Source organism: Micromonas pusilla, assembly GCF_000151265.4.
Source record: "Micromonas pusilla CCMP1545 genomic scaffold MICPUCscaffold_17, whole genome shotgun sequence".
NCBI classification, from domain to species: Eukaryota; Viridiplantae; Chlorophyta; class Mamiellophyceae; order Mamiellales; family Mamiellaceae; genus Micromonas; species Micromonas pusilla.
The window spans coordinates 202806-214583 of NW_003315898.1; the positions used below are offsets into that span (position 1 = coordinate 202806).

General features: G+C 70.9%; 5 protein-coding genes across 5 annotated transcripts; all 5 read left to right on the forward strand.

Moving 5' to 3' along the window:
• Window positions 1-1130: 1130 nt before the first annotated feature.
• Window positions 1131-3014, forward strand: MICPUCDRAFT_37015 (uncharacterized protein; the record flags this gene model as incomplete). The annotated part of the gene is made up of 3 exons (XM_003064300.1): window positions 1131-1190; window positions 1472-1520; window positions 1861-3014. 3 exons carry the CDS (start codon window positions 1131-1133, stop codon window positions 3012-3014), a joined length of 1263 nt encoding a protein of 420 aa, XP_003064346.1.
• A 546-nt stretch (window positions 3015-3560) lies between these two features.
• On the forward strand, window positions 3561-4471 carry MICPUCDRAFT_66504 (uncharacterized protein; the record flags this gene model as incomplete). The annotated part of the gene is given in 5 exon segments (XM_003064301.1): window positions 3561-3612; window positions 3614-3830; window positions 3832-3959; window positions 3962-3963; window positions 3965-4471. Coding segments are annotated over 5 exon segments (906 nt in total).
• A 136-nt stretch (window positions 4472-4607) lies between these two features.
• MICPUCDRAFT_43431 (uncharacterized protein) lies at window positions 4608-5042 on the forward strand (the record flags this gene model as incomplete). The annotated part of the gene is made up of 1 exon (XM_003064302.1): window positions 4608-5042. One exon carries the CDS (start codon window positions 4608-4610, stop codon window positions 5040-5042), a length of 435 nt encoding a protein of 144 aa, XP_003064348.1.
• A 1857-nt stretch (window positions 5043-6899) lies between these two features.
• Window positions 6900-8539, forward strand: MICPUCDRAFT_66505 (uncharacterized protein; the record flags this gene model as incomplete). Its single annotated transcript, XM_003064303.1, is given in 3 exon segments — window positions 6900-7954; window positions 7956-8000; window positions 8002-8539. Coding segments are annotated over 3 exon segments (1638 nt in total).
• Window positions 8540-8703: 164 nt separating this feature from the next.
• MICPUCDRAFT_66506 (uncharacterized protein) lies at window positions 8704-9925 on the forward strand (the record flags this gene model as incomplete). The annotated part of the gene is made up of 2 exons (XM_003064304.1): window positions 8704-9457; window positions 9630-9925. 2 exons carry the CDS (start codon window positions 8704-8706, stop codon window positions 9923-9925), a joined length of 1050 nt encoding a protein of 349 aa, XP_003064350.1.
• Window positions 9926-11778: the final 1853 nt, after the last annotated feature.

The window sequence follows — 11778 nt, forward strand, 5'->3', positions numbered from 1 at the left end:
TCATCACCTCGCGATGCCGCAGCGCATTCGTCGGGTCGACGCACGCGTACACAGACAGCACGCCGTCGACGTCGTAGTGGTTGTTGAGCACGACGGCGTCGTCGAATCGCGCGTACGTCGCGGCGTCGTCGAATCGCGCGCGCGCCAAGTTGAGCGCGATCTCCGTGGACGTGTCCGCGTAGAGCGCTTCCGGCGTGGCGTTGTTCGTCCAGTGCGTCAGGTCGAGGGTGGCGCCGTCCACCTTGCCGTCGCACGACAGCGACGCGCGGTCGCGCGGCGCGGGATCGCCGTACGGGACGAAGACGAACTCGCGCGCGATGGTCGACGCGTCGCCGCCGACCGCCGCGTCGACGCGCGAAGAAGAGGAGGAGGGGGCGCGTCGAGCGGCGAGCGACGACGCGCGGCGGCGGCGGCGCGCGCGCGATGGCGCGACGTCGACGCGCGACGCGGTCGACGCCGCGGTCGCCATCGTTCTTTTCGAGGGCGCGGCGACTGTGACTGCGACTCCTCAAGTCCAGGAATCCGACGTCGTCCGAGATGTTAATTTTTTGATCGGCGTTTGACCGGGTCTTTATTTTTCATCGGATTCGTTCACCCCGCACACCGCTCGGCAACGTTCATTCGACCCACTCATCCAGTCACGTTCGAGCCTAAAAGTGAGTTGTCGTCCGCGCTTCTTACTTGTCGTCGTCAATCGTCGCACGCGGAGCTGACCTGTCAACGACATCCGAAGCGGTCTGACTGTTTGCTCGTACGATTTCATCGCTTGCGCGTAGTACGCGCTTCGAATATCGTCTCGAAACAGGATGAACGATGACACCCGCGCGGCCGCGACGTCCGCGCGCGGCATACCCGCACGCGGGACGCGCACGCGCGAGACACGCATCGCGCGTCCGCGTCGTATCGTCGTCCCACTCGCGTCGTATCGTCGAGCGCAGGGCGTCGCGTCGTCGCGCCGGAGAACGAAGCGCGCCCGCGCGCCGCGACCGGTCGTCGAAGCGAAGCGAGCGATCGCGCGTGGCCCGCGGATAAACGTGTTCAAGCCAACCAGCGAACCGGCGTCGGGGGCGCGTCCCATCGCGAGCGAGGCGCGCGCGGCGTTCACGCGCGCGCGCGGAACCGCGGGCGAGATGGCGGAGAACGGCGGCGCGGAGGAGGCGGGCGGGTCCACGCTGTGGATCGGCGATTTGGTGCGTCGCGCGACGCGCGAACGCGACGGCCGCGCGGCCGCGGAGAGATATTTTTTCTTCCCTTCGCGCGAGGAGCGAAGGCTTCGACGACGACGACGACGATCGATCGAACGATCTCGCGGAGGATGGTTGGCTTCGCGTCGCGGCGACGCCGCGCGACGCCGCCCGTCGCTCGCGTCGCCGCTCGCGAGCGCCCGACGACGTCTTCTCCCTCTCGCGAACGACGTCGCTGACGCCATCCCTCTCTGCCCCGTTTCCCTTCCCTCCTCGCGTCGTCGCAGGGGTACTGGATGGATGAGGCGTATCTTCATCAGTGCTTCGCCTCCGTCGGTGCGCGCCTCGCCATCCCATCTTCTCATCCGTCGTCGATCGGTCTCGCCTCGACGCGTCTCGCGTCCCCTCGCGCGACGCCGTCGCGCGCTCGCGGGAGAGAGACCGACCGACGCGCGCTCTCGACTCGCGTCCACCGCGACGACGGGCGTCGCGGCCGCCGCGCCCGCGCCGCGGCGGAAGCGCCCCGATCGTTTTTTTTATCGACGTTCGGTGAAAACTTCGGCGGCGACAGCTTGCAGAAGAGCGCGCGAAAAAAAAAAAAGATGGGACGTCGACTGATCGCCCCCGACTGACCCCTCTCCTTCTCCCTCCCTCCCTCCCTCCCTCCTCTCACCAGGCGGCGTCGCGAGCGTGAAGATCATACGAAACAAACAGACGGGGTACAGCGAAGGCTACGGTTTCGTGGAGATGTGCGACAGAGCCACCGCGGAGCACGCGCTGCGCGCCCTGAACGGCACGCAGATGCCGAACGCGCAGCAAAACTACCGCCTCAACTGGGCGTCCTTCGGGGTCGGCGCGCGCTTCGCCGGCGGCGGCGACGGCGGCGCCACCAACTCCAACGACCACTCCATCTTCGTCGGCGACCTGCCCCCCGAGGTGAACGACTTCATGCTCCAGGAGGTGTTCTCGTCGAGGTACGCGAGCGTGCGAAACGCGAGGGTCGTCACGGACCCGGCGACGGGCCGCTCGAAAGGGTTCGGCTTCGTGCGCTTCGCGGACGAGAGCCAGCGGGACCGCGCGCTAGTGGAGATGAACGGTCTCGCGTGCGGGTCGCGGAACATGCGGATATCGCTCGCGATCCCGAGGAAGAACATGACCGTGGGGTACCAGGGCGGCGGCGGCGGCGGCGGCGACGGCGGCGGCGGCGGCGGCGGCGGCGGCGGCGGCGCGAGGGACGACGGCGACGACAACTGCACCGTCTTCGTCGGCGGCTTGGGATCGATATCCGACGCGGAGCTCCGGATACACTTCGAGCCGTACGGCGAGCTCGTGTACATCAAGATCCCGCACGGTAAAGGGTGCGGGTTCGTGCAGTTCGCGCAGCGGTCGTGCGCGGAAGCCGCCATCGCGGGTCTGAACAACGCTCTGATCGGCACCTCGCGCGTTCGTCTGTCGTGGGTGCGCTCAAACCCAGGCGGCGGCGGCGGCGGCATGGGGATGATGGGCGGCATGGGGATGGCCCCCGGGCGGGGCATGGGCGCGATGGGACCGATGGGCGGACCCGGGATGGGAGGTCCGATGGGCGGCGCGTACGGCGGGTATCCGGGGTACCCCCCACAAATGGCGTTCGGTATGGGGAATCCCGGCATGGGGATGGGGATGTACGGTGGGATGGATCCGAACGCGTACGCGATGTACGCCGCCGCGGCCGCGGCGGGGGATCAGAACGCCGGCGCGTACATGGCCGCGGCGGCGGCGCAGGCGCAGGCGAGACCGCTTCCCGTACGACAAAACCCGTTCGCGCGGCGCGCGCCGTTCCTTGAGGACTGACTTTTCCCGTCGTCACTCTTCACCCGCGCTTCCCTTTCAACGTACGTTTGACCGGTAAGACGTTCGACTGACCGATCGCTTCACCCACGCAGGCGCAATACGCCGCGCACGCCGCGTACGCCCAGCAGATGGGGGGCGCGGCGGCGGCGGGCGCCGGGGCGCCGCCGACGCCGGCGGGCGCGCCGCCGGGCGCGGGCGCGGGCGCGGGAGGAGGGGGTGGCGCGCGGGGGTCCGACGCCAACGCCGCGTTCGTCGCCGCGCACGAGCGGAACGCCCTCGGCCGGCATCAGTGGATGAACGGCCGGGGGCAGGGTCCGGGCGGCGGCGGCGGCGGCAGCGGCTATTAGCGAGGGGGGGGACGCGCCGGCGAACGGGCCGAACGAACGCGACGACGGACGGACGAGTGGTGAGCGGCGACGCGACGTGCGCGCCAACGCGAAGCGAAGCGAAGCGCGTGTCGTGTCGTATTACACAAAACAAATAAACAAATCCCGCGCCGTCGTCCCGAGCGGCGGCGATGTGATAACGCGGCGGCGATGCGATGCGATGCAATGCAGTGCGCGGCGTCCTAAATCGCCCCAGCCTGACCGACGGCGTAGCACACGTACCCGGTCGTCGCGAGCACGGCGACCAACACGCCGTACAGGAACGCGTTCCCGAGCGGCTTCACCGGCTCCTCCTTCGCGCTGACCTCGTACCCCTTGTCCAGATACTCCCCCTTCGCGAAGACGTTTTCGCCGAAGAAACCACCCTTGGTGCCTCCCACCTTTCGCTGCAGCGCGTTGTACTGCTCCCTCGACATCTTGTCCCCTCTCTTCATGCTCTTCGCCGCGCGGAGCAGGCCGCGGTCGGACTCGATGTCCTCCTCGAAGTTGATCGCGCTCAGCGCTTTGAACGCGAAGAGAGAGAGGCCGCCCTTCTCCTGCGCCTCGTACGCCTTGCGCTTCTGCTCGCGCGACTTTTTAATGCGCGCGTACGCGTCGGTCATGGTCTCCTGCGGGACGTACTCCACGTCCCTGACCTGCTGCTGCTGCCGCGGCGGCGTCGATGACGCCTTCTTCGCGCCGCCGAAGAGCGCGCCGAGGCCTTTCGGCGCGGGCGGCGGCGTCGGCGGCGGCGGCGGCGCCTCTTTCTTCCAGAACGCGCGCGTCGCGATGCGCGACGACGCGCGACGCGCGTCGTCGTCGCCGCGCGCGGAGGACGCGCGGCGGCGGTCCGCGCCGGCGACGACGCGCGTCGGGACGACCGCGGAGGCGAACGACAGGGCGGACATTTCGATGACGCGGGGAGAGAGGAGAGACGTCTCGGCGCGCGCGTCGAGAGTGGCGAGAGTGCCGCGACCGTCGACGCGACGACGCGGCACGTTTTCGTGCACGTCTGGGCGACGGCGCCGCGACGATAAAAAAAAGCGGCGACACCGCCACTTGTCCGTGGAACGCTCGCACGTGATTGGCTGACGTCCCAGCCGGGGAAAATTTCAGCCTCTGGGATTTTTTTCGCTCGCGTTCATCAACCGTCGTCGTGACGTCGCGCGGCCGCGTCGTCACTTCACGCCTCGCGCGCACACGTCGCCGTCTCGCGTCTCAACGAACGATGTCCTTCGCCGTCTCCGCTCCCGTCACCTCCGCGCGCCCCGCGTTCCTCGGCGGCGCGAGCGCGCTCCGCGCGTCCTCCAAATCCGCCGCGCGAACTCCCGCCGGCCGGACGTCGACGACGACGATGGCCTTCTTCGGAATGGGCGCGGCGAAGCAACCCCCGGGCGTCGCCATGGTCTGCCGCGACTGCGGGTACGTCTACCGCGGCACGGACTTCAACGACCTCCCGAAGGATTACAAGTGCCCGCCGTGCGGCAGCGGGAAGAACGCGTTCCGTCCGGAGAAGAAGATGGACTACAAAAAGGACGGCTTCAACGCGCCCGGGATCCGAGCCGCGAAGAGAGAGAACAAGAAGGCGTTCGAGGCGAAGCGCGCGGCCGCGCGCAAGGCTGCGGAGGGCGGCGGCAAGAAGAAGGGGCTCTTCGGGAGGTAATAGCGCGTCGCGCGTCGAGCGAGCGTCGAATCGAGCGCGGCTCGGCGAGCCGCGTCGAAGGACGAAGAAGAAAGATCGAGGCGAGGAGGGGGAGTCGACGGCGCGAGTCGACGCAAATCGAATCGATCGCCCGTCGCGAACCTCCGATACAACAGTAGCGCGGACGCACTAGCAGCGAGAAGCACACACATTCATTTCGTTTTATCGCGGTAGCGCTCGCTTTGTTCATATTAAGAAGAGAGCGCGCCCGCGCGATAATAAGTCTACGAGAACGACTACGTGTACTTCGTCCGCTATCTATGATAAAAAAAGTTCTCGAGCGTCGCGTCGCGCGTCGATTCCGACCGCTCAAACGCCGCCGACGTCCATCCACGGCGAAGCCTCCACGCGCCGACGCGTGCGCTTCTCCCCGGCTTCGTCGCACATGGACGCGAGCCCGCGCGCGAGCTTCCCCAGCGCCGCCGCGTCGTCCGCGGACACGACGGCTCGGAGTTTTCCCGCGTCGCCGTCGCCGTCGCCGCCGCCAGCCGCGTCGAGCGCGTTGGCAAACGCGCGCAACACGACCGCGACGCCGACGACGCCGACGAGCTCGGAGTCGATCGCCGCGCGGACGAGCGCGAGCGCGGCGGGCGCCGCCGCCGCGACGGACGCGCACGCGGACACGACGGAAACGGTCACGTCGCGACCGTTTTCGTTTTCGTTTCGTTCGACGGCGGCGGCGGCGGATGGAAACGAACGCACCACGCGCGCGGCGCACGCCTCCGCGCGTCGCTGCGTGAACGGCGCGGGCGCGACGTCTGTCATCGACGCGAGCCAACGATCGGGGGCCAAAAACGCGCGCGCGCACGCGGTGGAGAGAAGGGCGATCGCGTCGCCGTCGCCGTCGCCGTCTCCCGCGCCCGCGCCCGCCGCCGCCGCCGCCGCCGCCGCCGCCCGACGCCACGCCTGAAGCACCGCGCGCGACGTCACCTCCCAGAGCGTGTCCCTCCCGACACCGAGGCGCTCGTTCGCGTTCGCGTTCGGGTTGTTCGCCTTCGGGTTCGGCGGCGAAGCGAAGAGAAGCGCGGCGAGCGCGTCCGCGGCGGTGACGCAGGCGTCGGCGACGCGCGCGCTGGGAAACGCGACGGCGTTTGCGGCGGCGTCGGCGTCGGAGAGCGTCAACGCCGCGCGCGACGTGTCGTCCAACGCCTCGATGAAAGCCGTCTCATCGAGGAGGGTTTCATCGGCATCGCGCGACGACGACGACGCGTCCGCGAGCGCGACGCACGCGTCGAGCAACGCCCTCGCGCGCGCGCAGACGCCGTCGCCGACGTTCGCGACGAGACGACGAACGCGTTCGCCTTCCTCTTCCTCGCGTTCCTCCTCCTCCGCGGGCGCCGCCGCGGGCGCCGCCGCCGCCGTCTCCTCCTCCGCGCCCGATCGCGCCGCGCGCGTCGCCGCGCGCGTCGCCTCTCTCGCCGCGAGCAGCGCCCTCTTCAGCGCGACCCTCGCCTCGCTCTGAATCCTCGCGTGGAGCTCGAACGGCAGCGTGCGTCGCACGCGGTCCGACGCCGCGGCACGCGCGGCGTCCGCGGCGAGCGCCGCCGCCGCCGCCGCCTCCGGCGCGATCCTCGACCCGCGTCCTCCGCCGTCTTCGCGACTTCCCGGCTTGTCGCGTCGCGCGGACCCGGAGGACCCGCGCGGGAGGACGGTGGACGGCGACCCGGCGTTCGAGGAGGAAGAGGAGCTCGAGGAGGCGTTCTCTGCGTTCTCAGGGCCGTTCTATACGAGCGAAAGTCAGGGTGGAGTTGAAAGGCGTCAGAAGCGGAGTTGAAAGGCGCCGAGGGCGGGTATTGAAAGCGAGGTGTGGGCGGAGAGATGCGCCGGGTAAACTCCTTAAGGATCGGCGTCCACCTCGCCGACGCGGTCGTATGGGGACCAGTGTATAGAACGCACCTCATCCGCGTTCTCCGCCGCCGCCTCCTCCTCCTCCTGCTCGGTGAGCGCCGCGACCGCTTTCGCCGCGCGCGCGCTCGCGTCCTCCGCCGCCGCCGCCGCCGCCGCGCCGATCGCGTCGCGCGCCGCCGCCATCGCCGCCCTCTCGACCGCGTGCTCGAACGCGGGCGTCCACGCGTCTTCGATCTTCGCCCCCGCGGGCGCGGCGTTTGCGGCGGCGGCGGCGGCGGCGACGAGCGCGTCGTTCGCTCTCTCGACCGCGGGCGTCGCGGCGAACGCGCTCGCAGCGTCCGCGGCCGCGAGCGCGCTCGCGTCCACGGCGAAGTCCACGACGCGATGGAGGTCCGGTCGGCGCGAGAGGAACGCGCGTTGAAGCGCGCGTTTCGTGATGGTCTTCGCGGAGGACGTCGACGCCGTCGCGAGCGTCGTCGGCGTCGGCGGCGTCGGCGTCGGCGTCGCGCGCGGCGGCGCCCTCGGCGGCAGCCCGGAAGAAGACGACGACGACGGGGCGTCGAACGGCGTGGCGGTGGACGACGGCGGCGCGGCGGGAGATGGCGACGCGCCCGCGCCGCCGCCGTTCGCGACGGCGACGATCGTTCGAACCGCGACGACGCGTCGCGGCCCCCCCGCCGCCGCCGCGCCGCCGCCGCCGCCGCCGCCGCCCGTCGACCCCGCGGGCGAAGACGCCGCCGGGGACGCCGCCGTCGCCGTCGCCGTCGCCGTCGCGCGGACGCGGCTCTTCTCGATCGATCGCGCGAGCTCGCCCGCGGCGGCGTCCAGCGCGGGGCACGCGAACTCGACGTACCGCGCGTCGACGCCGCCGGCGTCAAAGTCGGGGGGGAGATCGCCGTCGTCGTTCGCGTTCGCGTTCGAGCTCGAGCTCGAGCTCGAGATCGCCGCGGCGGCGACGCGTGCCAGCGCGCCCCACCGCGCGAGCGGGTCGTCCTCCTCGTCGTCGTCGCCGTCGTCGTCGCCGCGCGCGCGCCGCGCCGGACGCGCCGAGGTCCCCTCGCGACGGCGGGACGGCGCACACGCCGCGCAACCGGCGCCGCCGGCCCGCAAGCCTCCGCGTCGCCGCCGCGCGCCGCCGCCGCCGCCGCGAACGCGACGCACGCTGCGGGCGTCGTCGGCGAGACGGCGATCAGCCCGGACGCGAGCGTCGCGCGCAGCGTCACCTGCGGCAGCGCGAAACGCGTTCGCCGCGTGCTTCGTCTTTGAAACGCCTCACGTTTGACCGTTTCTTCTCTCTCGCCGTCCGGACGCAACCGCGGCGACGCCAGCGTCCGACGCAACAACGCGAGCGGCTCCAGATGACACCGCGCGCACGCCGCCTCCGCGTCCCACGGAAGGAACCGATAGAAGAACAGCACCCACGGCGCGGTCACGAGCAGCGACCCGCGCTCGATCGCGCGTCGCACGGACGCCGCCGCGTCGATCCCCGGCGGCGGCGACATCGCGCGCGCGGCGACGCCGACGCCTGCGGGCCGTTCCATACGAGCGAATGTCGGGGTGGAGTTGAAAGGCGTCAGGTGGAGTTGAAAGGCGCCGAGGGCGGGGATTGAAAGCGAGGGGTGCGCGGAGAGATGCGCCGGGCAAAGTCCTTAAGGATCGGCGTTTACCACGCGAACGCGGTCGTATGGGGACCAGTGCGAGATAGAACGCGCCTGAGGCGCCGGCGCCGAAGGACAGCACGCCCAACACGCCGCCGACCGCGCGCGCGGCGAGCATGCGCTCCGTGACGCCGCCGCCGCTGTCACCGTCGATCGACCGCGACCGCGACCGCGCGCCGCCGAAGAGCGACGCGACGCCGCGCGCGGACGGCGCCGCGTCCGTCGGAATCACGCCGCCGGGGGATAAAGTAAGGGGTCCCGCGCGATCGTTCGCCGCGGCGGCGTCCGCGGCGGCGTCGTCGTCGTCGTCTTCGTCGTCGAGATCCGCCCGCGAGCACGGGTCGAGCGCGTGCAGCGCGGCGACGAGCGCTCGGACGAGCGCCTGCGACAGCCGGTGCGAGTCCGCGAGCTCGATCAGTCGAACGTACGGCCGTATCGCGGGGGGGAACATGCACGCGAACGACGCCGCGAACGTCCCGCCGCCGCCGCCGCCGTGGCTGCCTCTTCCGCGTCCTCCTCTTCCCCCCGCGCCGCCGCGTCCGCCGCCGCCCCTCCCGCCGTGGCCGTGGCCGTTCGAGTTCGAGTTGGAATTCGAACCGCCGCCGGAATTCGAACCGACGCCCGCGCCCGCTCCGGACTCGCCCGTGAGCCGGCGGTGCAATCTGGACAAGCGCGCGGGCGTCACCGCAGCCGCGAGCTCCTCGTCCGCCTCCCCCGCGGCGCCAGCCTGGACGAGCCGCGAGGTTATCAACTCCGCGAACCAGCGCGTGTTCTCGAGGTGGACGCCGGAGAGGAGCTCGCGCGTTTTAGCCGCCGCGAGAGACGCGACGTGCGCGCCGTCGTGCGCGCCGTCGTCGCCTGCGGGCCGTTCTATACGAGCGATTGTCGGGGTGGAGTTCAAAGGCGTCAGGTGGAGTTGAAAGGCGCCGAGGGCGGGGATTGAAAGCGAGGGGTGCGCGGAGAGATGCGCCGGGCAAAGTCCTTAAGGATCGGCGTTCACCACGCGAACGCGGTCGTATGGGGACCAGTGTATAGAACGCACCTGAGGCGAGCCCCGCGGCGAGCGACCGCAGGTGCGCGTACAACGCGTCCCTCGCCTTCTCTCTGTTGTGGTACGCCGCCTGCGTGTTCACCGCGCCGCCGAAGCCGCCGTTGCCGACGACGACGCCGCCGCCGCGCGATGCCGGCGGCGCGGGGCCGGCGGCGGAGACGAGCGCGCGCGCGGGGAGGAGAGGTCCCATCCCGCCGCCGCCAGCTGTGTCGCCGCCGAATCCGTCTCCGGGTCGTTCCATACAAAGCGATGTCGGGGTGGAGTTGAAAGGCGTCAGATGGAGTTGAAAGGCATCGAGGGCGGGGATTGAAAGCGAGGGGTGGGCGGAGAGAGACGCCGCGCGAAGTCCTTAAGGATCGGCGTTCACCACGCCAACGCGGCCGTATGGGAACCAGTGTATAGAACGCACCTCCGTCTCCGTCGCCGCCGGTTCGATCCCCGCCGCCGCCCTTTCTCGCCGCTCTCGCCGCTCGGACCGCGCCGAGCTCTCTCACGACCGCGGCGTGGAACGACGGCGCGTTCCTCTGCAGCGGCGCGGACTGCGACATCGCGCTCAGGGCGGCTTCGCCGCACGCGAGCGCGAACGACGTCTTCGTCTTTGAAAACGCGTCGCCGCCTTGCAACGCCGCCGCCGCGTACGCGTGCGCGTGCGCGCCTGTTCGTATCCTCCAATCAAACGCAGCAGACGCGGATGACGCGTCATTGGAAGAACCATCTTCAAGTCCTTCTTCTGACCTACTATCGGAGGAAGACGAAGCGTCACATAACACCACGTCGTGCGGAACGGCGAGGAGACGCAACAGCGACGCGCACTCCGCGGAGACGTCCGGCGCGACGGCGGCGTCGACGACGACGCCGTGAAGCGCCGCCGCGCGTCTGGCCGCGGGCGACAGCTCGACCGTCTGATACGCCGCATGTGTCGCCGCGGCCGAGAAGACCCCGGCGGATGTGGCGCCGTCTTCGCCTGGAAATAATATCGCGCCGAGGTTCCCGAGGTTCAGTCGTTCGAGGTGTTCCGTCGTCGTCGAAAGCGAGGGGTGCGCGGAGAGATGCGCCGGGCAAAGTCCTTAAGGATCGGCGTTCACCACGCGAACGCGGTCGTATGGGGACCAGTGTGAGATAGAACGCACCACGCGAAGACGTCGTCGGCGGCGGCGGCGGTCGACTCGAATCTCGTCGCAGCGGCGGCGGCGTCAACGGCGCGTGCGGCGTCGTCGTCGCAATCGCCGCGGGCATCGCGATCGTCGCCGCGGCCATCGCGACGCCGAACGTGGACGCGACCGCGCGCGAGGACGGATCCCCAATAGCGCTCGTCGTCGTCGACGACGACGACACCGCCGACGGCGCTATTCGCTTCGGCTGTTTCTTCGCGCGCGATCCATCGCGCGCGCGCCCCCCTCGTTCCGCGCTGCTTCCTTCGCCGAGGTCGTCCTCGAGCCTCCTCCGCAGCGCCTGCGCGCCTCCCCTCGCGCCGCCGTCGACGCCGGTTCGATCCCCGCCGCCTCCGAACGAAAGCGACGGGAACTCGACCTCGTCCGAGAGACCGATACCTCCGAGTCGGCTCCCCGTCTTCGGCGCGCGTCCGTGCCCGCCCGGGCCTCGCCCGCGCGCATGCAGTCGCGCGTCCTCCTCCTCCTCCGGGGACGACGGCGCGGACGCCGCCGCGGTGACCGGCGGCGGCGCGCGCGACGCCGTCGCGCCGGACGCGTCGAAAACGCGGGGAGGCGCGGCGGCGAGCTCTGCCGTCGTCGTCGTCGTCGTCGTCGTCGTCGTCGTCGTCGTCGTCCGCGACGACGCCACCGCGGAAGTCTGCGCCTTGGCGAGCGTCAGCAGCGCGTGCGCGAACTCGCCTCGCGTCGCGAACCCGGCGGCGACGACGCGCGGCGGCGGCGGCGGCGGCGGCGGCGGCGGCGCGCGCGAGGAGGACCGCCCGCGCGGCGGCGGAGCCTCGCGCAGCCACGCGACGAGCTCGGCGAGCGACGCATCCTCCTCGTCCGCCTGCTCGGTCGGATGGACGGATGGACGACGCGACGGGCGGTTGGAAGGCTGGCGAGAGGCCGGAGCGGGGCGGGGGGGAAGGGGACGACGCGACGCGACGAGGCGAGGGCGAGGGAGGGGGGGGGGGGGGGAGGAGGACGCG